The sequence below is a fragment of the Aspergillus pseudotamarii genome, assembly GCF_009193445.1.
Source record: "Aspergillus pseudotamarii strain CBS 117625 unplaced genomic scaffold BDV38scaffold_33, whole genome shotgun sequence".
In the NCBI taxonomy this organism is placed as follows: domain Eukaryota; kingdom Fungi; phylum Ascomycota; class Eurotiomycetes; order Eurotiales; family Aspergillaceae; genus Aspergillus; species Aspergillus pseudotamarii.
In genome coordinates, this window is record NW_022475047.1 from 283,493 (window position 1) to 311,404 (window position 27,912).

The following is a 27,912-nucleotide window of genomic DNA, read 5'->3' on the forward strand; positions in this document are numbered from 1 at the left end:
TCAAGAAAATAGTTTACTCAAATGACATCCCTTTAATTTAATCATTGATATTTGGCAGTATGCATACCTCTAACCTGTCATCAGAGCGGATCACGAGACCAGATACAGCCCTCGACAGGGGGTTGCTATCCCTGTCCCAGTAAGCAAGAAAGCTTCACCAATATGTCGCCCATTCACTCTCCCCATTAACCACCTTCACGAACTCCTCCGCGATAAACTTATCCGTTGTTTGAGACGGATGTAACTCGTCAAACCACATGAAGTTCGCCTCATCCTGTGACCGGACACAATCCTCGCCCTCGGCATTACAATGCTTCACGAACCCCGTTACATTGGCACCAACGTCTCCGAACCAGTCATCCGGATTATAGTAGATATCGGATAACTACCAAGAATCAGTATTCCCATTCCCAATCACATATCACAAAGGAATGTATCATAAGGGAAAGAACAAAAACACAAAACAAAGGGATACTCACCAGTCCATACATATCCATAACCGCAACCCCAGCCCCAGGATACCTATCAGCAACCAACACCTCATAAGGCGTCCTATACCGAAACACCTCATTAACATTAACCACCTGCTCCCACATGCGATAGCTAATCAAAGTCTGGTTACTAGGCTTATCAGGCCACCACGAGACAGTCTTCGCGCCCACGTCCTCCAGCAAAGCATACTGCGGCGTCAACTGCAACGGCGCCAGATTCATCAACACGAAGTACCGCCCGCCGCTTGCATAAATCCGATCCAGAGATTCATATACACACTCCACGTAATCTGGAATTACCTTCCCTTGGACCTGGGAGTCAGTTAGAAAGGCGTAATTGCCTAGATCGTTCGTCCCGATCCAGATCGCATAGACTGTTTCGTCAGCGGGAATGTCGAGGAAGCGGTTTCCCTGGGAGTCTACGTATTGGCTGTCTGCGAGAAAGGCTGGGATTTCATATTCCAGAACGGATGGGTAGGGCATGTTTAGCCCGGACATTGTCCGTGGGGTGATTTTGTTCGAGCATGCACCTCCGCTGACGGCGTAGTTGTGTCGCGTTGCGTTTGTGGCTGATGCTACGTAGTGGCCCCATATGTAGCCGCCTGAGGCGGAGGAGTTGGCCTGTTATGTGTTAGATTGGGCTTTGGGGGTTGGATTTGGGTTATATTGGGGTGCTGGGTGTGTACCTCGGGTTGTTTCCATCCTACTGGTGGTGCAGATCCGTTGTGGGCGTAGAAGTAGGATACTCGCGTATCATCTGTATAGCTATCGCCGAAAGTGACGAGGTTGTTGAATTCTCGTGGGCCCCATTTCTGGGTAGATCGGGCTAGGGCTATGTCCTTTGTTAAGGCTAGAATGCCTAGGAGGAGTGGGACTGTGTGCATTGCGAAAAAACGTGGCTTCTCAATGACGGTGAGCTCTAGTGGATGGCAATAAAAGCGGGAGAAAGCAAAATACATATAGGAAAATACAGAAGAGCTTTGCTATATAGAATATCCAAGCTTTGCGGCGGTTGCTCCGGATCTCCGATTTCTTGTTTACGATGCGGGGAAATGGAAGCCATTACTGGACGGATAAATGCAAGTCTCTACAGAAGGGTAACGGATCCACAAGTCGGTGAATTGAAAAGTGAGGGGTATTGCTGCATGAATTAATTTACCCACGGGAATTTTATACAGCCTGCAGGTTTGACATTGGTCAATGCTGCCCGTCAAACTCATTCACTGTCAATCGTTGGATGCCTCCTTCGATCCACTCCAGTGGTGCCACGAACGCCATCTGGCTCCATGATAATAACCGGTTTTTACCACCAAATACCAGCACTTCGAATCTTCCAGCGAATCCCTGATCCACCCAAACCCGACTGCCCCCGATCATGTCGGTCCGAATAGTGATCTGGCTCTGCAATGGGACGGTCACCGGCTCGTGGGATGAGGAGGTCTCGTTCGTCCAAATTCGTCCTGGATAGCTTGGATCGAACCCATCCGTCTCTTCTATAGAGCGCAAGGGATACTCCCATCCGTCTGAAACAAATGTCAGGTTGCCGTCTGGTGACAATGCCAGGGTGGAGTCGTTGGACGACAGGGTAAATGGGCCGGAAACATTTAGAGTCAACTCGTAGTTCATCCCCTTGCTGCCGTATCCTAGATAGATTTTGTCGCGGTTCATATTCTTCGCAGGGTTGGTCCAACTTATCAGTTCATGGACATCCTGATTCTGGTGGAGGATCTGTCGGTCCAAATTCTGAGCCACGGCCTTCGAGGTCAACAAGTCCATCGAGCCGGACAAAGTGGATACATTGATGCTGGGTCCACGGTTGCCAGCCCACGCCCTCGCTGCAACAACAGGAATGCCATTGCGGATCGCATAGTAAGACTCTAACTGTGTCGTTGCATCGGGCCCATTATCATTCCATGCGGCCAAGATGGCACCCCTGACCGGCTTCGGGTCAGGCTGCTCGGTGACGTTCACCGGGTTGAAAAGAGCCGGTGTCCACTGCCACCCATCTCTGTCTGCAAAGTTAAGCACTCTGGAGTTATTGAAGAAATCTGGATACGGGGCCGGGAATATCGGCATGTGATCATTTTTCAACGACATGTAAGCCCACCAGTCCTCCGAGTTGATAATTTCGTAGCCCTGCTCGGCCAAATCGACCGGGTCGGATTGTCCATACTGCCAATGTTGAATAATGACATCTTTTGAGATGTTGCGGGTGTCGGATGGTTCGTATGTCCCCCAGATCCGAATTGTCTTGCCGGCCATTTGATCCATAAACTCCGCCATCTCATTCACAAAATCAATATAGTCATCCGCTAGTGTAGCATCATACTCATCAGCGCCGATATGGACCTCCTTCGTCTGGAACCATGGCAGAAACTCAGCCCAGATAGACTTCACCAGGGGAATGGCCTCGGGATGGGACAGGTTCAAGAGATCTTTACTGTCTAAGGCCAGTTCTGGCTTCCATTTCGTAATGAACAAACTGTGGCCAGGCGCTTCGATCTCTGGGATTACAGTGACACCTCGTTGCGCACAGTGCTGCTGAAGGTCCTCAAAGTCCGCCCGGGAGAGTGTCTCATTTGGTCTTTGCACGATTCCCTGCAGCTCAGGGCTCTCCGGTCGCAAGGAGAACTGTGCGTAAACATCTTGCCAGGTTTCGTTGTGGCCACGACTTAAGGGGTAGTTGTCGCTCGTATGATACTGGAATTCAGACAGCTTGAAAAACGATGCATAAGTGCATAGGTCCTTGAGGTACGAAGGTGAGTACCATTTCCTCCCGGCGTCTAGTAAAAACCCTCGCGTTGGAAACGAGGGCGCGTCAACCACCTGACCCGACGGGATGGGATGGTTGTGAGCTATCAACAGCTGTTGCAGTAACGTTCGTGTTCCCCACCACATTCCACGGGCGCCTGAACCCAGGATCGAGACGCGTCCGGGTTGGACCTGGAGCTTGTAGCCCTCTTCGGTCACATCCCCATTTTCATATGTCAATACGCCTTGCGAGCCATCTAGCCTGTCAAGAAAAATGCCCGCTTGTCTGTCGGGCAACTGTTCAACAGGGTGAAGATTCCATGCGTCGCCGGTTATTTCCTCCAGATCCTGGCGAAAGGTATCTGCAAATTCAAGAGCCGACGGTGGAATAAGCGTTAGGCCATTTTCATCTCGGACTGATGCGAAACTCTGGGTGATATAGATATTTCGGTCGATTGTGGCAATGTCGAAACCGCCGTGTTCAGAACCCAAGCCGGTCCATTGAACTGGCGGGAGGGACTGTAAGGCAGAGACAGCTGCAATCAGCAACAGGAAGATAACTGACCACATGGCTGATCCTGGTTGTGAGGAGATCGTGATCTTTGGTACCGGTGCACGTGGGTCTATTATAGCCATAAACAAACCCCGGAAATTCCCCAGACGATCGACGGTTGCATTCCGTGGGGGCGTCTCGACCTGTCGTATTTATTCGACGTTACATTCCGATCGCAACCAACATTCGACCCAGATGCTATTGTTCCTTAGAAAGGTGACATTCCTCTCTGCTTGGCCATCTTAGTCATGTCGCTTGCAGTCTTTTGTTGATTGTTAATTGGCTTTGAGAGACTCACTTGGGCGATCAGACCTCCAATGCTTTCTGCTCCGAAATGCTCCACAATGCGCTTTGTTATGATAACAAGCTGCAACAAACTCGGTGATCTCACGATGTCACTCAATCTGGATTAAGGTTGGGTGTGATGAGAATACGTCGTGAGAGCAGCAAGCATTGAGCTGTGACAATACAGGTATTCAGATGGTACGAAATGGACGGTAAGTGTGACGGTAAAGAGAAGACCTCAATATTGAAAGACATGAGTTCCTTCTCATGATTTTGGGCACAGTGGATCCAGCTCATATATAAGGTGATAGTCCTCGTTGATACACATTCATTCTGAATAGGGAATCCTCTCAGCTGCCCCCACGTTCTCTAATGCATCTAGACTATTCGAGTATAGCGTATAAATCAATCCGCAGGGTTAACTCTCGCTAAAAGTTGGAGGCTGTTAGAGAGGACGTTCGTCTCGTGTAGTGACATCTGAAGAACAAAACTTCTGTTTCGTTCTTGTTAGTCAGCCTGGAGTAGGCTTTCCGAAAGCAAGAATTCACCATTGTTTATTGACAAGAGAGCATCAATAGGTCCGACTGGACTCATCATCATGGATAATTATTTTCATCTCAAGCATGACATCGACGAATGAAGTGGCACGGTAAAGCAATGCCACGGGCTATAAAGCATAGCAACATCTTTGTATGGTATTGGCAATCTGTACAAGGTATACATCATTGTAGGCGTTGCTTCCTCAAAGTTCCTAGAGCGGCCCTTTCGGAGGTGAGGGCGTGAGATCAGGCTGGACGTCCTCCTGTCGTTGTCCACATTTGAAAATCATGTGGAGACACGACATGGCTATCGTTTCTATACTCCCAGGTTGTGCTCGTATGTACTTACCTGATCACGTCCAGAGTTTCACGATTAGTAAACTTAGTTCCGGTGGTCGAGAAGAGGGCAGAAAGTCAGAGACTTCCCAAGCCAAGTCACACGGCAGGCTATACAACGAGGGTGCGCCTGAAATGCTTGATACGTGGTGGAAATCAGCCACGTGGTGCCTGGAACATGCGATTGGGGCAATATTCTTTCTTAACCCAATCGCAAGATTTGATGATGGGAGGTCGAAGGTTGTACAATCTCCTGATCATGGAAGTAGAGTCTCGGTGTGGACTTTCCTCGTCCGAAAAGTGTCAACGCCACAGTTATCTGCGGTGGAATTGAGCGCTGTCACCTTACTTCCCTGACTAGGTCTCGGTGTATAGCATTTGTAATCATCGGGCCGTTATGGGAAGACAATCGAACGATGCACCCAAGGGCCCACTCGCAAACTCGGTACGTACGGTGCAACAGACAATAGACGCGGCTCAGAAGGACCACTCTTGCCGGATCACATGAAGAATTCCCCCTGGATCCGGCGATATAAGGGCATGTTGGTGGGTACAGAAAATGTGCGATATAAAGCTAGTCTGATCCTGAGTTGCTTGGAACGCGGGGGCCATACCCTGATTGACCGACCCTGAATTGCGGCATTAAAGCAATGGCAGCTACAAGATCGACATTGTAAGGCCAAATTCGGCTTAGGATTGCAATCCTTAATTAAGAGTAACTTGGCAATGGAGATTCTCGCTGTGTTCTGGTACGGCTGTGCTTTCCGCGGTGGATTGAAAGAGTCTTAGGGAAGGCTTTCTAAGTGGGTGCGCTCCGCTTTCCAAGTGCTCTAGACTAAGCACGTTAACCCTCACTTTTCCCTTTTTGGGCAATATCCCCATGCAGCGTACCTATCACTACTTTGCCTTTCGTCTTCGTTCTGGTTTCTAGTTAATTTAGCGTTGATTGACCATGTAGGGCAGGGTCCTGATTTCGACCTACATGTCATCCTGTCTAGAACCGAGGATCGTAACACCAGCTAGTTACCCCAGACTACCGCATTATGTAAGTAGATACCAACAGCCAGACTTGACTCCATCTAGATACCATGTGTGAACCATAGACCATAGCACCATGAGAGACAGACTGATCTGGATTCCGAGCAGTGCCGTTCCGTTAGCTGCCAAGAGCTCCCGCCGTGTACTCACAATATCCGAACATCCGGGACAGTTTCATGTCAAGCGGCAGTTAAAACAGAAACTCTTCCAAGTTCACTGCAAGTCACAAATCCCGAGCCTGTAGGAGTCGACCGTTCGATGCGTTTGAAACGGGTATAACCTTAAAAAGAAAATTGACCACAAAAAAGTCTGACAATCCGGTAGGGCTTGGAACCCCTGAAACGCCGTTGATGCCAAGATGTCGCATATACTAGGGACTCGTCCCCACTTCCACGCTCCTTAATTCCTGTGTTAATCCGCTTGACCCCGTTCACTTGGGGCTCTTGGCTTGAGGGTCCATGGAAATGTGTCATAAATGCCTTGCAGTGCCACCTATCTCGTGTTAATGTGGATTGAGCCCGGAATGGAAGGTAGTATTCATCTCGAACCCTGAACCTTGCTAAAGGCTGCTAAGCGTTTCAGGTGCGGGATGCGGAATCAGATAGGGCGCCTTTTTCTTAGCTAATGCGTCGGGATTGATCTTTCTCATGACACCCCCATCTACTCGGGTGGAGCGCTGAAGATACTTCTATACTATCGGGGGTTATGAGGCGCTTTCCGCGTCGGAATTTTCTCGATCTTAACGTACTTTTCATGTAGCACGATATCCTCTCGCCTTAGATCTGCTAGCCTGTTGTAGCCATGATCTGCCTCATCTAGGCTAGATCTCGAGACCCCATGGCCGTTTAATTTACCTGATTCTTGCCCAGGAACCTTATACACCTCCGTCATTGGCCATCGATGACACTTCCAAGCCCATCATGGGATCCTCCGCCAGATCTATAACCGCTGGCCCATAGTATCAAGTGCCAGTAGCCAAGACCACCATAGCTCACAGGATAGATGTATCCATCAGGAACAAATTAATCGATTGGGTAACAATGTAACCATTAGAAAAACTCATTAGCCAACGTGAAACGCGAGGATGAGTTGATTATGTTTGTCAGGGTCATACAATGTATAAAGCCAGGCCAGGTGCCACGTTCCCAGTGCCTTTTTCTTATCCAAGCCATTCATTCCTTTCTTTCTTTTCTAATCTTCTCCCTCCTTTCCTCCGTTCAGGATGTCATTCATTCAACTCGTTCACTTCTTCGGTCTTTTGACCTTGGCTGCTGGCAAGCCGATTCTTATTCCGAGGCAGGCTTCGGGAGCGCCGCAGGGCGGTGCTAGCAACCTGATTGATGTTCAGCTACAGTCACTCGGAAACTCGACCATCAAGGCTTTTATCACTAATATTGCCGATGAGAATCTCCGCGTCGTCAAGAGGGGTGGTCTCCTCGACAACGAACTTCCTACTAAGAAAGTGGTTGTATCTGGATCGGGTAAGTTCTGAAGGGCTAGTACCTGCATAGAAACTTCAACACAAGATGATTAACGAACAAGGAAAAGGGGCCGACCCAACTTTCACTGGTGCCGAAGTAGACTACGTCAACACACATTTGAATGATGACGCCTTCTTGGAGCTCGCCCCTAAGCAAACAATCGAGTCCACCTTCGACATCGCCGATTCCCACAACCTGTCTCCCGGAGAGAAGTACTCCGCCATCGCGGACGGCATGCTCGAATACACGAGGTTGGACAACACCAAGAAATTCTTCGTCGTACCTTACACATCCAACGCCATCGAATTCGATGCTCCTGAGGACTCTGCCAACCGCCTTACGACCCGTGCCACCCTCGAAGCCTGTAGTGGCGAATACAACCAGCTCATGCAGGATAACCTTGCGCAGGCCGCCAAGATGGCTGAGGCCGCCGCTGCGGATGCTCGTGACGGCAGCAGTGGATTGTTCCAGAAATTCTTCAAGTCCCAAGATGAGGCTGATAAGAAGGAGGTTGCGGAGCGCTTGGAGGCCATTGCTAAGGAAGCAACATCGAAGGGCACATTGACCTACTACTGTCAGCCATCGGCACAGGATTCCTGCGGCGGCAACATTGCGGCCATTACGTACCCAACACTAAACCGTGTTGTCAACTGCCAAGCATACTATGAGACACAGCAGGTGGTGAACGAGTGTGGATATCTGGATCAAGCAGCTATCTCGCTCCATGAGTTCTCGCATGCTACTAGCGTTTATGCGCCTGGCACTGATGATGTTGTGTATGGGCTTGATGGTGTGCTCCAATTGAGCACGGCGCAGGCCAAGAACAACGCTGATTCATTTGCTTACTATGCAAACAGTAAGTACACGTGCCATTGGGCATGTAGGGACTTGTGCTGACTAGGCTTTTGTAGGTGTTTTCAACAACTGCAGTGCTGATGGTAACCAGAATGGAAACTCTGGTACGCAAATCGGTTCCTCGAACAGTAATGGGGGTGGCCTGAGCATCCCTTGGGGACAAGGAACTGGTCAAGGATATGAGCAGGGAGCTAGCCAGGGAGCTAGCCAGGGAGCCGGTCAGCAAACCGGTGCCCCAACTGGAATGGAGAATGGAGGAGGCTTTACCATTCCCTGGGGCCAAGGAATTGGCCAAGGAAACGAACAGGAGGTTAATCAGGGAGCCGGTCAACAGACCAACCAAGGCGCTAGCACTGGTATCGGTGGTATGGCTCCCTGGGGACAGCAAGCTGGCGCCGCAGAAGGCACTACACAACCCAACTCCAAATGGCCTGCTGGCTTCGACAACCTTCCCTGGTCCTTCAACAACCCCAACCAAGGTGCCCAGTCCAATGATGCTCAGTTTTCCAACGACTGGCAGCCAGTTTCAAATGACTATCAGGAAGTTTCGGCTTCTCCGTCTGGTGCCTTCCCTAACGATATCTTCGGGGCCCCTGAGAGCTCGCAGGGTTTTGAACTTGGTGAAGGAAGCGGTTGGTTCAAGCGGGATCAGTAGGTCAAACGATGCACTGTCTGTCCGATGAGATATGGTGACGAAGCATATCAACTGTGTATTCATCTGGGTAGTAACTACTAGAAAGACAATTACAATGAAACAAGCATAGGGCAAGCTGTCATCGAAACGCAAATTCTTGAGGTACAGAAAACGGCGAAGCAGAAAACAGCAACCGAGCTAGTGCAAGGCGAACCGCCATCAGAGTTGAGTTTCCAGAGAAACAGAAAACGGCCAAACAAAAAAACACTATTTCTCAGATTCCATTGTAGAGTTGGCTTCCAGCGAGCATAAAGTCTCCTTTGTGAGTATCCTTCGGGTCCACGTGCTCTGCTTTGATGTGGCGCGCGGTCAACGCAAAGCGCAACTTGTTCTCAGGGACAACCTCATGCTAAACAATTGTCAAGTTTGAATTTATGTGTATAATCTGGTCTCCATACCTCATAGTATCTCTGCAGGCTTTCACCATGCATTACAACCATATCTCCGTGGTGGATATCCAGTTTAATACACGGTTTGGCTTCGCATTGGGTGCGGTGGCTCTTGAAAAGCTCGTTCCGGCATTGGTCATACTTGGATTGTGTGATCATTCCACGCTCGAATTCAGTTTTCCATGTCTGCCTTTGCAACTGAAACGCGCAGCCTGGAAGCACCGGATCGTTCTCAAGCAGAGTGTTCCTACTACTTTTCCCCTTGTAGTATTTGGATTTCATGCGGATCTGCATGATAGACCTCGACCCCAGCGATAGCGTCGCAATGGTGGGGCCAAGGGACGTTTCGCCGTCGTCGTGATACTAAACGTGTTAGCACCAACTGATTATACCTTTAACCTTCTTCGTTCCCTTCTCCTTCTTGGTGTAAATAACCTTCTCGATGGATAAAAGATGAGATAGTACTTACCCCGATCTTCATGTCCGCAAAATAACCTAGCACTAGAATTTCGTTTGGTGGATAGGACGTATGTCCAGCCAAATGCACAGTCTTCTCCGTCGCCCATTGCAGACGGCCTAGTGCGTGTAGAACTACCCCAGGAGCCTCATCGAAGCCTTTGCAATTCACCGGTGCAACATACTTATACGGGTTCCCCTAAGACAACATCAGATGATGTTGACCATATGAATAAACCCCGGCAAGGCAAAACTGACGTAGTTAACTGCAAAGTGCGCAGTAAGTGTGCCAGGAACTATGGAGAGATTCGTTAGAAGTGTGCCGACGGAAATGTGCACTTTTATAAGTAGATAATGCCAACTTGCCCACAGCATTACTCAAAGGAAATCTCTTCAACCCAAGTTCAGCCAGCTGCAGTTGTGTAAACATAGTGTTTGGTCCGTTAGGGCGGTCATTTATGTCTCTATTCGACACCAGCTGCGTAATATGACCGACTCTTGGAATGATGTAGACGAGCCTTCTATATGGAGCCAGTGAGTTATCATCAACCTCTGGAATCATAAACCTGTCATCTGGTATAAAGGCTCGCTTCTGAGGAGCAATTTCGAGGGTATCAATGACGGATCGTAAAGACATGATTGGCATGCGTGTCATCTTCTCAAAAGTGCATAAATGTTGAGGTTGGGCCGCAATAGAGGTACCATCGTCGCTGCACTTCCAACCTCTCCAAAACTTTCGTGAGATACATTTGCGGCACTGTGGGCATATAATCCCTTTCCAAGCCACTCTACTAGTGGCTACAGTTGCGTCATTTTCGTCAAGAGTGCTGAGCAAATCTGGTATCAGGCTGTGGTGAGGTTTTATGACGGGGTCCGGGGCCATCCGATACCTCAGGAACTTTTGGTGGTAGGTGAGATTGGCGGGAGCGACCAATCCTTGAATTTTAAAGAAACGGGTGCAAGATGGCTGTAGACACATCCAGCCTTCGTGAAATACCTGGAAGCTCTTGTGGCTACATGCGTTACATTCAGCTGAGTTTGGTCTGCTTGTAAAATCACGTTCTTCAAGAGACGGTGGCAATAACGACCCTTTGTCTGCCCACCAGCTCTTGCTCTGGAGATCCAACTTCTCATACCGCACCTTCGCAGCTGTACGCTTGCCAATACACTCAAACCAGATGTTCGTGATACGGAAGTAATCCATCACATTATACGGATGCGGGACCGTCTTTCCCAAGACAGTGTTGTGCTCCCCTATATTACCATCAAAATTGACTTTTTCACATTTGCGGGTGCAATGTACCTACCGATGATGATTCCGACAGGAACCTTCTGTTCCATGCTGTTTAGCAGACATTTTACCAAAAGATCTTTCTCTTCTTGATCCTTGACACGAACCAAATCGCCGTTCGCATTTCTAGAGCATGAACCACCTCTGCAAAGAGGTGAGGGATTTCAGCGTGAGAATGACTGATGGCAAGTCGAAGCAATTGACCTACATCCTGGTTATTACCACTTCTTCATCGATATATGAGCGCTCTCCCGAGTCACGACTAATCAGAACCCCCCAGGCCAGGCCATCTTTATGATATATGCCACCTTGAACGGCTCGAAACCATGGAAGGGTGTCACCTAACTCCGAGCGGAACTTGATCCATTAGTTAGCAAGGATATGGGAATAGGGTCCAGCTATTTACATTTGCCCACGCTGGAGGCTCCCCATCAACGGTAGGAGGCAATAGACCTTCAGCCTCTGCGGTGGCTCTCTTCCTCTTAGCAGGCATGGTTCTCTTGCACCTGTGTATATTATGTCCTCAACTTCGGATCAATAGTAGAGATAACGAGCTCCTTTGGCATTGGGGCTTCAAGCTTGTCACGATTCAGGTATACGGAAGTGTTATAAGTATAGGAGAAATATAGAGATGGGGATATTCATATAATCATGCATTAGGAGGGAGTATCAAACTCTCAGTGCGTTAATCATTCGCCAGTGAGATAGTCATAAGTTACATGCCGAGTCAGAAGGATCAATGTGCTGTGGCAGTCTGGCAGCGTGCTTTCCATACCTCTACCTAAATGGCAAACCACATGATCGGCCTGACCGCCCATACTGCTTCCTCAGGCCTTGGGGCCGTCATACTAATTGTTCTCTTATTTTTCGAGACAGCTTGAGTTTATAGTGATATAAGATTAGTGTATGACTAGGGTCTACATAGGCCCTTCAGTATCTACCCAATAGATAAGCTTTTCAAGTAACTATTTTAGTTGCCTAGTGTATGTCACGGTTCCGAAATAGAATCGGTCCGTGAACTGCATGGAGCACCCGCCTCATAAATCAACCATTCGATAGAAATCGGCAGAATAATAATCAATGGCTCCATCCACCGCTCTACCAAACGATCCCACAGAATCCAGTCAAAACAGATTTGGTGACTTCATTTAAGTAGTGTAGTGTGACTTTGGAATTTTTCCTTTCCCCACGGTCTCAAGGGCAATGAAAGGAAAGCTCCTCCACAGCCTAATCTTTAGGCTTTGAATAGTTAGGAGCTTAGTTTCATCATGAGTGGAGCCTTTTGCACCGATTGGGGAAGACCCTCGGCTCATCGAACGATATCCGAGGGCAATCCTATTCTTCACTAATGATTAATTATCATGTCGAACTACACGGCTTCGACAGGGTGTAGGTTCGATCACAATATTTTTCAAAGGATGGAATATATAGAAGTAATTAGTTCGGAATGCCGACATTTGGAGCGGACCGGCTCGACAATATTACTTACAAATGGAATGGATGCATCTAATCGGCAATTGTATGCAGAGGCCGCGGCTCGGTCATTTCTCCGGACTACCACATACAGTTTAACGCCTTCAATGCGTAAGAACCATGAAGAGCTTTCCCCGCACGAGACTTGGAGCGACCCCGGCTTATTATTCCTTAGTATTCTTCTCCCCTCACGTCCCATCCGTTTCTTTATTCTTTCACATAGCTCTCTTCTTTGTCTATTTTTTCTTTCTCTGCATAGATCTCCATCGTAATATTGTTCCCTGCCAAAATGGTCTTCACTCCGCAGAAAGGGGCGGGAGAATTACCCGCAATCCCTGATAGTATCGCTATCAGCGAATTTATGCTCAACGATCAATATGGGAGAAATCCGCTACAAAAGTCGAGAGACCCCTTCACTTGTGGAATTACTGGGAAATCCTACTCGGGAGTCCAGGTGGCGGAGCGAGTCGATTATTTAGCTCGAGCACTAGCGAAGGAGTTCAACTGGGCCCCGAATCAGGGTACGGAATGGGACAAGACACTGGCAGTCTTCAGCGTGAACACGGTACGTTCTGGAAGTCAAATATAAAGAGACCTCCCCGTCTAATCACCTCCTCATCCAGATTGATACACTTCCTTTGTCCTGGGCAACCCATCAGTTGGGAGGAGTTGTTTCGCCCGCCAACGCGGCTTATTCTGCGCCCGAACTGAAGCATCAGTTGGTTGATTCCCAAGCGAAAGCTCTGTTCACCTGTGTTCCCTTGCTGTCCACTGCCCTGGAGGCGGCGTCCTTGGCTGGATTCCCGAAGGACCGTATCTATCTGCTTGAAGTTCCCGCCCAACTTACCGGTGGCGCAAGCGTCCCTGCGCAATACAAGACCGTCTCTCAACTCATTGCGGCAGGGAAATCACTTCCTAAGCTAGAAAGGCTCAACTGGGGGCCTGGAGAGGGTGCCCGCCGAACCGCATTCTTATGTTATTCCAGTGGAACATCTGGTTTACCTGTATGTGATTAGCACAACCAGTTATGGGTCGAGGGATACTGACCTTTGATCACAGAAAGGAGTGATGATTTCTCATAAGAACGTTATTGCAAACGTTTTGCAGATCTCCGCTTTCGAGAAGACCCATCGAGATGCCCTCACCGCACCAGGAGGTCCCCCACATACCGAAGTCGCGCTAGGTCTACTCCCTCAAAGTCATATCTATGCCTTGGTGGTTATGTGTCATACCGGGCCCTATAGAGGCGACCAGGTGATTGTGTTACCAAAGTTCGAGCTGAAGTCATACCTTGCCGCTATTCAAAACTTCAAAATCGTGTCTCTTTTCTTGGTTCGTACGCCTGTCGACTATTGTAGTTTTCAGCTACTAATATATTCGTTAGGTCCCCCCAATCATCATTACCATGCTCCGAAACCACGAGATTTGCAAGAAGTACGACCTCAGCTCGGTGAAGTCGTTATTCACTGGAGCAGCTCCTCTGGGTATGGAAACAGCCGAAGATTTCCAAGAGATGTACCCCGGTGTTATCGTTCGTCAAGGCTACGGTAAGCTTCAATTGGGTATTGGTAAGAATATATGCAGTAAACTAATGCTTTCCTACAGGTCTAACCGAGACATGCACGGTCGTGGCCTCGACGCACCCTAACGACGTCGTCCTTGGATCCTCCGGTAATCTCATCCCGGGTGTTGAAGTACGCATCGTTTCCCCAGAAGGCCAGGAAATCACAAGCTACGACACTCCAGGCGAACTTGTGGTTCGCAGTCCGAGTGTGGTATTGGGATACCTCAACAATGAAAAGGCTAACCAAGAAACCTTTGAAAACGGATGGATGCGCACTGGTGATGAAGCTGTTTTCCGCTTGAGCCCAAAGGGAACCGAGCATGTGTATATTGTTGACCGTATCAAGGAGTTAATTAAGGTCAAGGTTTGTTCTTCCGTACCATGGCGATGCCATTGTTGAATGCCCCCGCTGATAAAAGCTTCAGGGTTTGCAAGTCGCCCCTGCCGAGCTTGAGGCCCACCTACTCACCCATCCTGCCGTCGCTGATTGTGCCGTCATTGCTATTCCCGACGAAGCTGCCGGCGAAGTTCCGAAGGCGATCGTCGTCAAATCAGCCTCGGCTGATAAGGATGATGAGAAGACGACACAGTCGATCAAGAAGTATGTGGAAGAACACAAGGCTCGGCATAAGTGGTTGAAGGGCGGTATTCGCTTCGTTGATGCTGTGCCCAAGAGCCCCAGTGGCAAGATCTTGCGTCGTTTGCTTCGGGACCAAGAGAAGGAGGAACGCAGGCGCGCTGGTGCCAAGCTGTAGACGGTGTAAGATTCCATGGTTAGCCTAGATCAGAATAGATTTTATTACTTATGCTCTGCATCTACATGCTCTTGTAGTATATATTAACCATCACAGCTTTCTTCTAAGTTATATTGGTCGAATTTTTAACAGCACACTAGTATACGCAAGTATGGTTGATTAATCCAGGCCATTCTCCCCATACTACAACTCAGATATATAAAGTTATCCCCTCATGCAACAACGCGGGAGAATTTAGTTCAAGTTGTTACTTGTAGGAAGGCAGGCTTGAGAAGACAGATCCTGTGGGTAGAATAGAATTACGACTTAACCTATCGTGGCGAAACAGTTAAGTATTCTATTGTCATGAGTTGTATGGCCCACAATAATATTTTGGAACATTCATGGCAGTTCGTGAAGCATTGCGATTATAAAGCAATCGGAGACTTAGGCTATCTGTTTGCAGTGTTTGACTTGGGCGCGGGGAGAATTTATCGAATTTCTAAGCGCGGGGCCTTATCGCCATAATTTACTGATCAGCTAAAAATCTCCTCGCAGCTCGCCAATTGTCGCAAAGTTTTTGTTTTATTCTGCGACATACAGGCCTGGAAGGGAAACTAATTATATATCAGTCTCCAGCCCTGAAAGACCTGCAATTGCATCTTTCCCTCGCTTTATACTACCCCTCCAAGCCAATAGTATTCGGCGTTTTCACGATACGATATAACCTACACAATGTCTTCTTCTCAAGATCCCCACCGCGAGCAGGAAGATGCCTACGTGGAGGCTGACGAGGCGGAGGAAATCTTCCAGCGCGATGAGGACCACCCCATGGACTCCGACGGCGAGGACGGCGACGAGCCCATGACCTACGAACAGGAGGAAATCACCCTGGAGAACGACTCTTCCGCTCATTTCGATCTTCACTCAGATTCGCTCTTCTGCATTGCTCAGCATCCTATTCACAACTCTATTGTTCTCACTGGCTCCGGCGACGATACCGCATACATCTTCGATTCCACACCAAATACCGAGCGCCCTCTGCTCCCACAAAGTTACGAGTCGAACCCTCAACCGAAAAAGGAGCGGGATTCTCTGCAGCCTATCGCTAAGATTGAAGGCCACAAGGATACCGTCAACGCAGCTGCGTTCACTGAACCCAAGGGTGAATATGCCGTGACTGCAGGTCTGGATGGCCAGCTGCGCGTATGGCGCGATACCACTCCCCAGTTGACTGGCCAGGCTTGGGAGTTTGTCGCAGAGGCGCAGGAAGTGGAGGAAATCAACTGGCTTGCTGTGTGCCCGTGCGAGAAGGGTGATGAGGAGAATAGCAATATCATTGCTATGGGAGCAAACGACGGTAGCGCTTGGGTATTCCGCATTGATCACAACGACACCGCTCAGCCCATCTCGATCATCCAAACTTTCTTCCAGCACACCGCATCCTGTACCGCGGGTGCCTGGACGCCCGATGGAAAGCTGCTTGCGACCGTCTCGGAGGATGGCAGCTTCTATGTGTATGACGTCTTTGGTGCTGCCGCCGGCGCCGGCATCTCTTACTCTGCTGGCACCAGTGCCGTTGTCGGATTGACCCCAGAGGACCAGCGGTTTGCAGTTGATGGAGGACTTTACTCGGTCGCGGTTGCGCCAGGTGGTGGATTCGCCGCCGTTGGCGGTGCGGAAGGTCTAATCAAGATTGTCGGTCTTCCTCGTCTTGCGTCTGGTGGCGCTGCAGCATCTAAAGCGAAGGGCAAGGCGGCTGCCTCTCAGTCGACCGGTGCTGCTGCTGGTACTATCCTGGCCTCTCTTCAGGCTCAGTCTGATGGCATTGAGACTTTGTCATTCTCTTCCCCTCCCCTGAGTCTCCTTGCTGCGGGCTCGGTAGATGGATCGATTGCTCTGTTCGACACCGCCCATCGCTTCGCTGTCCGTCGCCACATCAAGGAGGCCCATGAGGGTGCCGTTGTCAAGGTTGAATTCCTCCAGAGTCGCTCTGCCCCAGCCTCCTTGCCTCCCCGTGGTCCGATTGCATCTGCCGCATCTGGACAGGGCCAGCCGTGGCTCCTCACTTCCGTCGGCATGGACGGTATCGTAAAGCGGTGGGATGCGCGCGGTGGCACTGCAGCTGCCGCACAGGGTCTGTTGAAGGAATGGAAGGGTCACTTGCCTCTCACGGAGAACTCGGAGGGCGAGCAATCCGGTGGCGTTATGGCCTTTACCCAAAGTCTGGATGGCAAGCGTGTTGTTACGGCCGGTGACGATGGCATCTCATTCGTTTTCGAAGAGTAATCTAGTCAGTCCAAAATGAATCTATCTATTAGCGCGATCTTCAAATCATACATGCTTCAACCATCAGCCCCGTTGACAGCTATCGCGAGCTAGCACATCACGTTCGTTAGTTAGTACAGTAATTACTAAGCTCAAGTGCTATTCTACCAGACAAAATCCCGCACCAGAATGAAAAAAAGGTACAGTCTTGATATAACGAAAACCAGATAGATACTATGTACACCGGACAAATTCCAAACAACCCAAGCGCCGACTGTAGAGCAAGGGCGCGCGTCATGACCATCAGAATACTTTATTTCCCGCTCGTCCGAGCGTCTCCAGCACAGATTCACCACATCACACTCCCTTATATGATACCCAAATGCCGCACCCTCTACTGGTATGCGGACGTCTTCGTCTGCCATCCGGGGTATCCTCGCCGTTTTCACCCATCGATATCGGTCGGCAATTCGTCGGGATATCCCTCCCGTTCTCGATGCATTGACTTCAGTTGGATTGGTTTAGTGGTGGCCCTCGCCGTGGTGGTCGTCGTGCTTCATGAATACGGCCTCGTATGCGCAGTATCCGGCGAAGGCAACGCTGGCAATACCGAAGCCGGGGAAGAGACCCTTGAAACGGTTGAAGCGGCTGAAGGGGCCGGTGTATCTCCAGGTCTCACTGCGGATGGGTTAGTAGGGGGCATGGCAGAGGGATCACGCGTGAGACGCACTAGCGAGCCCAGGGGTCCTTCTTTGCCCAGACCGACCGGGGGGAAGCGGCGGCCTTGAATTCCTTGATGTCGAAACCGGTGGGGTTCGTGCCGGCCATGGTGAGCGGATGAGACGAAGGACTGAGAAAAGTCGGGGTCAATGGGTAAGCGAGCGAAAGTACGAGAGGTTCGACACCCGAATCCGCAGGTTCCGGGGTACAATGGAAGGTGGGGAACAGAAGGGGACAAGATGACTTTTGATTGAATAGGCGGGAGTGGGAGCGAAGTTGAAGCTGTACAGGACCGTAGAAGTTGAGGCTTGGCGCGCTAAACCCAATACGGAACGGCCAAAGAAGCTCTCCGCCTTCTCGACTCGACCTGTGAGTGAGCGCCTTGTCCGTCCAGCGCGAAAAAGGCCCGACCACTCGATTCACCCAACCCCCCATCACATTTCAAATGCATGACGAGCTGTCCACATTACAGTTTGCAACATGCCACCACCTGTCGGCAGATATGGGCCTACTGGTCTAAGTGCCCCCTACACACACTTACAACAAGCCCACCTTCAATCACAACAGCAACCTCAACACCATCCAGCTCATGCCCAGTCCACTAACACAGCTCTGCCGCCTCCCTCCCTTGGCGGCCATCCTGGTTTCGCCGCCGGCAACCCGAATACTAATATCAATCCTTTTACGCTCTCCGGAACCGGAATTACAAACGGCATGTCTGTTGCTGGGTTCGGCGGTGCCGCAGATGGCGGCGGCACCGGTCTTGCCAGCCATGCGGCTCAGATGGGCTTCGCGAGAGGGGCCCAGATGCAGCAACAGCAACTCCATCAAGCTCATGACGGCCGGTTAGCACTCGATGCCAAAGCGGGCGCTGTGAAGACAAGGATACGGGATGTATGGAAGCACAACTTGGCCCAAGAAATGGCCGTACTACGGCAGTTGGTGGAGAAGTATCCATATATCAGCATGGTGAGACTGCGACGAGGTGGTTCCGGGGATTTGGATCGCCAAACGATCCTCGGAGCGGCGATTTCTGTCTAATCTCTGAGATCTAAAAAGCTAACGATAACTTAGGATACCGAGTTCCCCGGTATCGTTGCACGCCCCATCGGAGCGTTTACGAACAAAGCGGACTACCATTACCAGACTCTCCGGTGCAACGTCGATCTCTTGAAGATGATTCAGCTAGGAATAACCCTGTTCTCTGCCGAAGGAGAAGTTCCCCCGTCTAATGCTACGGATGCAAATGGACAACCCCTCGGGAACAGTCTGGTGCCGGCCCCCTGCACCTGGCAATTCAACTTCCGGTTTTCATTGGAGGATGACATGTACGCACAAGAGTCTACGGCAATGCTCGCCAAAGCCGGGATCGATTTCTCCATGCATGACAAGAACGGCATCGATCCCTTCGAGTTTGGTGCGCTTTTGATCAGCTCAGGCCTCGTCCTGCTGGATGACGTTCATTGGGTGTCATTCCACTCTGGCTACGATTTTGGCTACTTGATGAAGATCATGCTCTGCAAGCCTCTACCCGAGAACGAAGAGGAATTCCACAAACTTCTCAATATCTTCTTCCCGTCGCTGTATGATATTAAATACTTGATGAAGCATGCCGGACGCAATCAGGCTGTCAATGATACGCCTCTGACACCAGCCGCCGCCCAGATTCTGAACAACCTTGGTCAAAAGTCTGGACTTCAAGATATTGCCGACGAATTGGGTGTCAAACGGGTCGGTATTGCTCATCAGGCGGGCTCCGATTCGCTTGTCACCGGCGAAATTTATTGGAAGATGCGACAGTTGGTCTTCAACGGCAGCATTGACGAGTCCAAGTACTCTGGACAAATCTGGGGGCTGAACGGTCAGATGCCAGCGTTACTGTATCAGATGTCCCATCAGACGCCCAACCTCAACGGGGCTACGATCTACTCTGCTGCTGGCACGCCGAGCACACCGAATGCCGGTACACCCCAGCACCAGGGGCTCGGCGCACTGACGCCTGGCGCTGTCGGCGGTGTCTTGGGACAGTTTCAAGTTGGGAAAGCGTGAAAGTCATTTAGCTAAGATCTCATTTGTCAATGGGTGTTAGATTTGGTTGGGGGAGTTTATGACATGCTTTGCATCATTGTTCCTCTGTATCTTTCCCTTTTGTTTGGTCTCTTTGTATAGGCTTCGTGTGTCTGAAATCTTCCTGGGAACTGTCCAGTGGCTTTTCCCTCTCAGGAATGTTCTCCAGGTCCCTAGACGCTATTTGTCTCATTTACCCTTTACCTCGTTCACAGCGATTGCTTTTCTCTCTTTCTCATGGCGGGGGGTTGCAGGATGGATACGATATGACGGATGTACATAGCATGTTGCACCACGGCGGTGCCTCTATCTCTTCTTATATTTTTGAGTTGCATTTTCTCGTTGTTTAGGTCTCACATTTCACGGTTCGTCGCCTGAGATGCTTCACATTGTCTGGGAGACGGGGGTGTTTGCGCAGGGTGTACGGTGTTCGTTATATGGCTGGAATATGATTCTCGTTTCACAGGCGTCTCGAGCCCTTCCTTCCCAATTGCCTACTTGGGTTCCGCTTCTATGGCCGTAGCGATACTGTAGGAATGTCCCTAGTTTCTGTTACCCTACCAATTGACGTATTGGCATATCATATCCGACGGAACACGTCTCCAGTCGGCGGATCAACGACCACCACAGGAATTGGACCCTCCCTTGCGTGGATAGTGTGACCTAATTGAAGACCATCTGTCATGATAGAAGTAATGATATCCGATTGCTTCCCCACTTTCCAACACGAGTCTCGATCCGAGTTCCAACGGATGCTTTCCGCTGCTGCTTGAGACGCACCCCGCTATACCGGATTAGGAAAGGCGATCCGGGTCTTATCGCGTCATGGCGCTTATCGGCTTCCCCAGATTATCAAGTGAGGCAGCTCAGTGCGTTACGAAACCCAGTCATGCTGCAACTTAAAAAGCAAGGGCCCCCCCCTCTTCTCTGCCATGGACAGTTTCTTCGCTGTGTTGTGTTACTTTCTTAGATTCTCTCTCTGGTTGTCGGTTACACCGACATTGATACCCGGGGACTTTACCAAACTATATAACCCGGTGCACGACCTCCTACTTCAACTTCCCTGATAATCTCTATATACAAACATCCCCCAACGATTCTACGACTTTTACCTAAACCATGGTCCTCGATCGGCTTCAGCAGCTGACCTTGCAGGTCAGCGCTTCATCTCCTCCTCCCCACCCGTTTGACCCTCTCTCAACAGTTGAGATTGATACTGCCGTTGCTCTCGTCCGCGAAGCACATGGCAAGGTCAACTTCAATGCCGTCACTCTCTGGGAGCCTCGCAAGGCGGAGATGATGGCCTGGCTGGCAAACCCCGAGAAGGCTCCCCGTCCTATGAGAGCCGCTGATGTTGTTGCTATTGCGCCTGGTGGCAAGATCTACGACGGAATTGTCGACTTGGACCAAAAGAAAGTCATCGAGTGGAAGCATACCCCCGGTGTGCAGCCCTTGATTACTATGGAAGACTTGCAAGAAGTCGAGCACATTGTTCGCAAGGACCCCAAAGTTATTGAACAGTGCGCCATTATTGGCATCCCGAAGGAGGACATGCACAAGGTGTACTGTGACCGTAAGTCTTCCCGGATCAAACGGAGCAGAAGGGGTCTAAACCCTGTTTCTTGGATCAACTAACACATGTTTAGCCTGGACCATTGGTTACGATGAGCGCTTCGGTACCGGTGTTCGCCTCCAGCAAGCCCTCATGTACTACAGACCCCATATGGATGATTCCCAGTACACGTATCCGTTGGACTTCTGTCCCATCTTCAATGCCGAGACCAAGCAGATTATTCACATTGATGTCCCACCGGTGCGGCGGCCACTCAGCAAGGCGCCCCCCAACAACTACCACCCGGCAGCGATCGAAAAGGAAGGTGGATTTAGGACAGATTTGAAGCCCATCCACATCACCCAGCCGGAGGGTGTGTCGTTCACAGTCAATGGGCGGCACATCGAGTGGCAAAACTGGAACATCCACGTGGGCTTCAACTACCGTGAAGGTATTGTGCTTAACAACATCACCTTCAATGACAAGGGGAATGTTCGCCCTGTTTTCTACCGTCTGTCGCTCGGAGAGATGGTGGTGCCATATGGAAATCCGGAGCACCCGCACCAGCGTAAGCACGCGTTTGACCTTGGCGAATACGGTGGCGGATACATGACGAACAGTTTGTCTCTTGGATGTGACTGCAAAGGAGCGATTCACTATATGGATGCCGCATTCGTCAACCGCGCTGGAGCTAGCACCATCGTGAAGAATGCCATTTGCATTCACGAGGAAGATGCAGGCATTCTCTTCAAGCATACCGACTTCCGGGATGAATCCATCATCGTCACCCGTGGTCGTAAATTGATCATTTCCCACATCTTCACTGCTGCCAATTACGAATACTGCGTGTACTGGATATTCCACCAGGATGGTACCGTGCAGTTGGACATCAAATTGACTGGTATTCTTAATACCTATGCAATGAACCCCGGAGAAGACACCAAGGGTTGGGGTACTGAGGTCTACCCGGGTGTGAATGCGCACAACCACCAGCATTTGTTCTGTCTACGTGTCGACGCCAACATTGATGGACCGAACAACACGGTCTTCCAAGTCGACGCTGTCCGTGGCGAAGGTGAAGTTGGAAGCGCCGAGAACAAGTACGGTAACGCTTTCTACGCCAAGAAGACCAAGTTCACCACTCCCCTGGAGGCAATGTCCGATTATGATGGCTTTACTGGACGGACGTGGGAGATTGCCAACACCAACAAATTGAACGCTTACAGCAAGAAGCCCGTGTGCTATAAACTGGTCAGCCGTGAGGTTCCCCCACTGCTCCCGAAGGAGGGCTCCTTGGTCTGGAAGCGAGCTGGTTTCGCTAGACATGCCGTCCATGTTACCAAATGTAAGATTACCCAGCCTAAGCCTCTGCATGGTTATCGATGGAGACTAACTTTTATAAAGATTCTGATGACCAGATTCACCCTGCGGGTCGTCACGTTCCTCAGACCTCCGGAGAACCCTCTCAGGGCTTACCTGCCTGGATCGAGGAAGCTGGTCCGAATAGCTCCATTGACAACACGGATGTTGTGCTGTGGCACACCTTCGGACTGACGCACTTCCCGGCTCCTGAGGATTACCCTATCATGCCGGCAGAGCCCATGACATTGCTTCTCCGCCCTCGTCACTTCTTTACTCGCAATCCTGTACTGGATGTGCCTCCTAGCTATGCTAGAACGCCCTCTCAAATTGCCGCTGGTTCTTCTCCCTGCTCGTGCAAGAAGAACGATGGCTCTAGCGTTTTGGTCTAAGTGTCTGCTTTGTCCTTCATCGTTTATTTGGCATCATGGCATTATTCTGCGGCGGTTCTTCCTGTTCCGGATACCTGCGATTGGCGTTTTTTCTTGTAAATAGCTTTGATATCATGTAAAGCTTCCATGAACAGCTTCGTTGTTCTGACTACTGCTGGAATTTGTCTTTCTCTTGCTTTACTTTCCTTTGGTAGATGTTGCTGCACTGGGACGTAATCATCTATTAATATTACGCTCAAGGAGCCCCTGAAGGCTATATCATCCGTCACGCAGTTTGTTAGGCTTTAAAATACACTTCTGCTCTTGAGTGCCGTTGATGGATTTTCTATCATAGTGGTGACAGTTCAAAGGCATCACTCTTATTTACTATACGGCTCCTAATCAGATAACAATTTTGTGGAATCGGCGGCAGTCGGTATTGCCTAGTAATCTGGGCCTGAGGGTAAAGGAATCAGATTAACAGTCAGTATCATCTGATTCTCTTTAACTTAATTGCGTATGTAGGCCATAAACTAAGCACAGATCAGCGAGCTATTGGATAGACGTACAGCGATCACCGTGGGGGGCATGGTCATTCATCATGGTGGCAGTCCAGCACAGTACATGATAGCGAGACCACTCATCAAAAGCAGCAGCTTCTATTATGGACTTATTACCCAGACGTGTGCCCAGTTCACAATAATGATCCTCTAGCTATCAGGCTGGGTTAAAGTTGTCTTTTTCTGGCAAGAACCTCTACTGCGCTATCAAAGCCTTGTCGGTCATAAACGGTAATCTCTCGTTAGAGAAGTGCACTACATACCATCTGCTATAGACACAGCCCATTGATATTGAAAATCGACCCCGATGACTCGGTGCCAGGCAAGCGTCTTCTTACTCCATTGGGAAGAGTACGGCTGCGTGCATAAATCAATCTAGTAGTCAGTACTCAGCCTCGTCACAGCCATAGGGTGGCGTGTTAACATAAGCTGCCCTAGGCTCGCTATATAAAAGCGGGCAGCCAGCGGAGGACTTCCTCAGCCTCCCTATTTTCGGCTATTGCTTGAAGCCTCCAGCTTCGCGTACCGCTTTTTCTTCCCCATCTTCCCTTTATCTTGTCCATTAGGACAACAGAAAGTAAGAACCCTTATGATTCGTTGGAGGAAACCCCTGTCTCCCAGATTTGGTACTATCTAAAGGTTCTCAGCGTATCCTGTGCGGCTCGATACTAGAAATCAAAGGAAACCACGTGGCTATAATCTTCACCCTCTTGTCCATGATAGAATTGCCAATTGCTAATAGGATTATAAGCAAACTGTTACGATTAGTGAGCTATAATAATGGTATGTACCAGTGTAATGCGTGATTTAGGATAGGATGTTCAAATTAGCTATCCTACCCTATATAGTTATGATTTTCCCAATAACATGATCAAAAGCAACTCAAGAAAAATCAAAATCACTGAATATCCACCTTAACAAACTCCTTCTCAGCCTTCTCATCCTCAACCTCACATTCGTCTTCCTCCTCTCCTTCAGTATCAGACCCATCCGGGGTCGACAATTCCTTCTCAACATTCGCCATCTCCTCCTCCACGTCACTGCCATGTTCAACTTCCTCCCCCTCAACCCTAGGCAGTACAACCTTCAAAACTCCATCCTCCAATCGAGACTGGATTCCCTCAACCGCCACGTGATGGGAAACCGGTACCTCCCTGTCAAACGCCCCCAAGTGACGTGCTCTCTCTCCAACCAACAGAGCCCTATACAATCCCTCATCAACACCAGGTCGATGCACAACACCAGCGATACGAAGCATAGAGCGCGGAGCATCATATCCAACACTCAGATCCGACTTTTGAGCTCCAGGTAGCGAAGCATGAATGATAGTTTGGGTAGCTGTAGCAAAGACATCCACTGGAGGCATGAAACTAGCTGTGTCGCGTGAGTGATGGTGTGCACGGATGAGAGGGTGCATGTGGTGAAACTTGTCAAAAGGATGGAAGCCTTTTCCTTTTCCGTTTCTCTTTCCTAAGCCCCGTCCTTGTCCTGAGCCTCTGTAGCCTTGATGGTGGAACATTCGCCGAGAGTGAAAGTGGGGACCTGGACCGCCTCGTTTGTGGTGAGGGTGATGCTGGTGGTGGAAGCCAGGCTGGCTGGGATGGCGGGGTCCGGATCTGTCATGCTTAGTCCATGGGTTGAATCCATGCTCAGGTTCGAGTTCATGGTCAGAGCCATATCCATGACCACGTTTATGGGGATGGGTGTGGAATTTTTCATGGCCATGATGGCCAAATGCATACGGATGGTGATGGGCATGGTGAGGATGATGACGACCTCCACGACCACCACGGCCACCGAATCCAAACCTGGGCATTTCAGGGAATTCATTATCTCCCATATCCCTCATACCCTTCCCCAGTTTATGCATCTTGCCCTTGAAGCACTTCCCATGCCTCTTCTCAAAGAGGTCCTCATACCGAGGAGGATGGTGGTGAGCAAAGAAAGGATGACCTTCTAACATAGAGACACCCATCTCCCATGTTTGGGGAGGCTGATGAAAGTGGCATGAGTATTTCATGTTTAGTTTGTGTTGTATGATTGTATGTTTTGATTGATCTTGATCTTATAAGATCTGTCTGTGTTTGGCTAAAGATCTCATGGATTTACTGTGATATTTATACCTGCACAGGCGAGCATGAGTCAAGTTGGTGTACGTACATCTTGTTAATTTGCCACCTAGGCAGACAGCAATTGTACAAATCACAGATGAGGACGTAGTCATAGATAGATGGGAGCTGAGGCTGAGGTTGAAGCGTACGTACAGCTTATTACCGAAAGCGGAAATCAAGTCCGCCGGGGAGGCGAAATCTCGGACTTTACGTTCGGTGTTTTCCCTGGTCTCGGAATTGTCCTCGCAGATCTGGCTCGGAGATAAGATGGCATCTACAGTTCAGTGATCGGGAAGATGCGAAAACCAAGGAGTATTCTTCGCTAGTTTGAATTGTTTCCTTACTAATAGTTTGCAGAGCATAGCCACAATGCTAAGAAGCATTGTCTACCTCATATTATCACGCCCCTTTTTAACTAGTAGCACATGGATGGCAAGAAATACATGCCTCTACGAGTATCCAATACATTCTCACAGCAACAGACGTCTTACGAGCCACTTGAGAAGACAAGGAAAACAAAAAACCTTTTAAGCATCATGGAAGCAAGGGAACTATATCTGTTACCGAGGAGCGATATAAGCGAATGAGATTGAAATCTAGCTTAGCGCGGATAAGTCCATCGCTAAGCTAGGAGCGTCTACCTAAGAGGTGACGGCCAACTGGAAGCTTACTCACACAGTAATGCAGCTGTGAACTGGAGTATGTGCTCTGGGTACATATAGCCTATGCATGATTCTGGCTGTGTCCTCAAACTGACCAGCCACTCACGTCAATTTCTCACTGTCGACAGTAGTTGTGGGGAGGGTGCTATCACGGCCACATGTTGGATACTAGCGGGAAGCTGTTACAAATCGTATGCCTAGACCTCGATGTGTAGGGAAGTCGCATCCATTAGATACTACTATTATTATACTATTACTTATCGTATGCAATATATTAATCCAGCTCGCTCCGCGCCACACCCATCAACTCATTGACCTCATTGGTCTGCCTTTCGTCTCGCGTCCTGTAATTCTCCGATGACAGCTCTGAGATAATCGTGTCTGTGTGAGATCCGCGCACATTCTTGGTAGTATTACTTCCATCTACAAAGCCACCCGGTAGAGGAGTTGTACCATCAGGATGCCATACCGGCTCAGAAGCTTCCGGCGAGTTGTCTTGCAATCGTTTCCTCCGTCGAATAAAGTGAAACAACCCTACACTAAGAGCTACTAGGAGAAAGCCCAATGGAATACCTAAGCCTATGCCGATCTTCGCGGCGGAGGAAAGCCCGCCACGGCTATGTTCGGTAGATGGGCTTGCAGCAGACACATCTGTAGCTGTAACCACACCTGCAGACTCAGTCGAGGAGGTTGTCGTCGGGGTCAAAGTACCAGTCAAAGATGTGGCCGAGGTACTAGCAAAATGGTACGAGGTCGGGGATGGATCATCGTGGTACCTCTTCGCAACTCCAAAGACAACACTAGTTACATTGTCTTGGCCAGCAGGCTTGCCCTGAGAATTCAAAGACTCAAGCACAAAGCAGCAGCCGGACTCCTTATAGACGTCCCGATTTGCTATCCAGACATAGCTGTAGTGATTCACGACATTCTCTGATCTCATTAGCTATTTACAATACACAAGTGCAGAATATGAGAAGACCGCTTACGTGAAATAATCCACTGTTCTGTCCCACAAGCTTCGTATAAAGATATTCGCGGCGTGACAACATCCCAGGTTACATTGACCTGATCCCCAACGATAAAGCGACTCCCAAAATCTGTTGGGAAAGTGAAGTTTTCGGCCGAGACGCCCTCTATCCGTAGTATCAACGCGATGATAAGAGTGGTAACAGGACTGCGGAAGAGCTGAGGGGCCATTCTTACGCTCGGCAAGCGACGAAAAGGTCGCGGCCAGAATAATGTCAAGGGCAAGGAAGAAAGAAGCGAGTTGTTGGATAAAGCAGCCGTTCTCAATCATGCGGCATAGTAAAAG

The 27,912-nt window shown here is 49.6% G+C and overlaps 8 protein-coding genes across 8 annotated transcripts; 4 read left to right on the plus strand and 4 right to left on the minus strand.

The window, feature by feature from the left end:
* Positions 1 to 154: 154 nt before the first annotated feature.
* On the minus strand, positions 155 to 3,821 carry BDV38DRAFT_293801 (glycoside hydrolase superfamily; the record flags this gene model as incomplete). The annotated part of the gene is made up of 4 exons (XM_032062336.1): positions 1,708 to 3,821; positions 1,178 to 1,256; positions 480 to 1,112; positions 155 to 385 (listed from the first exon to the last, which is right to left on the minus strand). The coding sequence occupies exons 1-4, from the start codon at positions 3,810 to 3,812 to the stop codon at positions 155 to 157; spliced, it is 3,048 nt and encodes a 1,015-aa protein (XP_031912693.1). The 5' UTR covers positions 3,813 to 3,821.
* Positions 3,822 to 7,065: 3,244 nt separating this feature from the next.
* Positions 7,066 to 9,344, plus strand: BDV38DRAFT_110904 (Deuterolysin metalloprotease family-domain-containing protein). Its single transcript, XM_032050974.1, has 3 exons — positions 7,066 to 7,474; positions 7,542 to 8,330; positions 8,386 to 9,344. The coding sequence occupies exons 1-3, from the start codon at positions 7,216 to 7,218 to the stop codon at positions 8,982 to 8,984; spliced, it is 1,647 nt and encodes a 548-aa protein (XP_031912694.1). The 5' UTR covers positions 7,066 to 7,215; the 3' UTR covers positions 8,985 to 9,344.
* BDV38DRAFT_293803 (uncharacterized protein) lies at positions 9,238 to 11,652 on the minus strand (the record flags this gene model as incomplete). The annotated part of the gene is made up of 8 exons (XM_032062337.1): positions 9,238 to 9,372; positions 9,422 to 9,775; positions 9,882 to 10,067; positions 10,136 to 10,164; positions 10,235 to 11,122; positions 11,176 to 11,303; positions 11,368 to 11,516; positions 11,566 to 11,652. 8 exons carry the CDS (start codon positions 11,650 to 11,652, stop codon positions 9,238 to 9,240), a joined length of 1,956 nt encoding a protein of 651 aa, XP_031912695.1.
* Positions 11,653 to 12,921: 1,269 nt separating this feature from the next.
* BDV38DRAFT_271972 (uncharacterized protein) lies at positions 12,922 to 17,219 on the plus strand (the record flags this gene model as incomplete). Its single annotated transcript, XM_032057406.1, has 8 exons — positions 12,922 to 13,197; positions 13,256 to 13,636; positions 13,692 to 13,964; positions 14,017 to 14,179; positions 14,238 to 14,560; positions 14,622 to 14,937; positions 15,280 to 15,303; positions 15,682 to 17,219. The coding sequence occupies 8 exons, from the start codon at positions 12,922 to 12,924 to the stop codon at positions 17,217 to 17,219; spliced, it is 3,294 nt and encodes a 1,097-aa protein (XP_031912696.1).
* Positions 17,220 to 17,719: 500 nt separating this feature from the next.
* BDV38DRAFT_283848 (NADH dehydrogenase [ubiquinone] 1 beta subcomplex subunit 3) lies at positions 17,720 to 18,026 on the minus strand (the record flags this gene model as incomplete). Its single annotated transcript, XM_032060122.1, has 2 exons — positions 17,720 to 17,876; positions 17,929 to 18,026. 2 exons carry the CDS (start codon positions 18,024 to 18,026, stop codon positions 17,720 to 17,722), a joined length of 255 nt encoding a protein of 84 aa, XP_031912697.1.
* Positions 18,027 to 18,153: 127 nt separating this feature from the next.
* Positions 18,154 to 20,055, plus strand: BDV38DRAFT_110935 (CCR4-NOT core DEDD family RNase subunit POP2). The gene is made up of 2 exons (XM_032050975.1): positions 18,154 to 18,887; positions 18,993 to 20,055. The coding sequence occupies exons 1-2, from the start codon at positions 18,399 to 18,401 to the stop codon at positions 19,965 to 19,967; spliced, it is 1,464 nt and encodes a 487-aa protein (XP_031912698.1). The 5' UTR covers positions 18,154 to 18,398; the 3' UTR covers positions 19,968 to 20,055.
* Positions 20,056 to 20,941: 886 nt separating this feature from the next.
* BDV38DRAFT_110960 (peroxisomal copper amine oxidase) lies at positions 20,942 to 23,581 on the plus strand. The gene is made up of 3 exons (XM_032050976.1): positions 20,942 to 21,558; positions 21,632 to 22,882; positions 22,942 to 23,581. Exons 1-3 carry the CDS (start codon positions 21,105 to 21,107, stop codon positions 23,286 to 23,288), a joined length of 2,052 nt encoding a protein of 683 aa, XP_031912699.1. The 5' UTR covers positions 20,942 to 21,104; the 3' UTR covers positions 23,289 to 23,581.
* A 1,144-nt stretch (positions 23,582 to 24,725) lies between these two features.
* BDV38DRAFT_271976 (Hsp20/alpha crystallin family protein) lies at positions 24,726 to 27,797 on the minus strand (the record flags this gene model as incomplete). The annotated part of the gene is made up of 3 exons (XM_032057407.1): positions 24,726 to 25,885; positions 26,901 to 27,530; positions 27,587 to 27,797. 3 exons carry the CDS (start codon positions 27,795 to 27,797, stop codon positions 24,726 to 24,728), a joined length of 2,001 nt encoding a protein of 666 aa, XP_031912700.1.
* Positions 27,798 to 27,912: the final 115 nt, after the last annotated feature.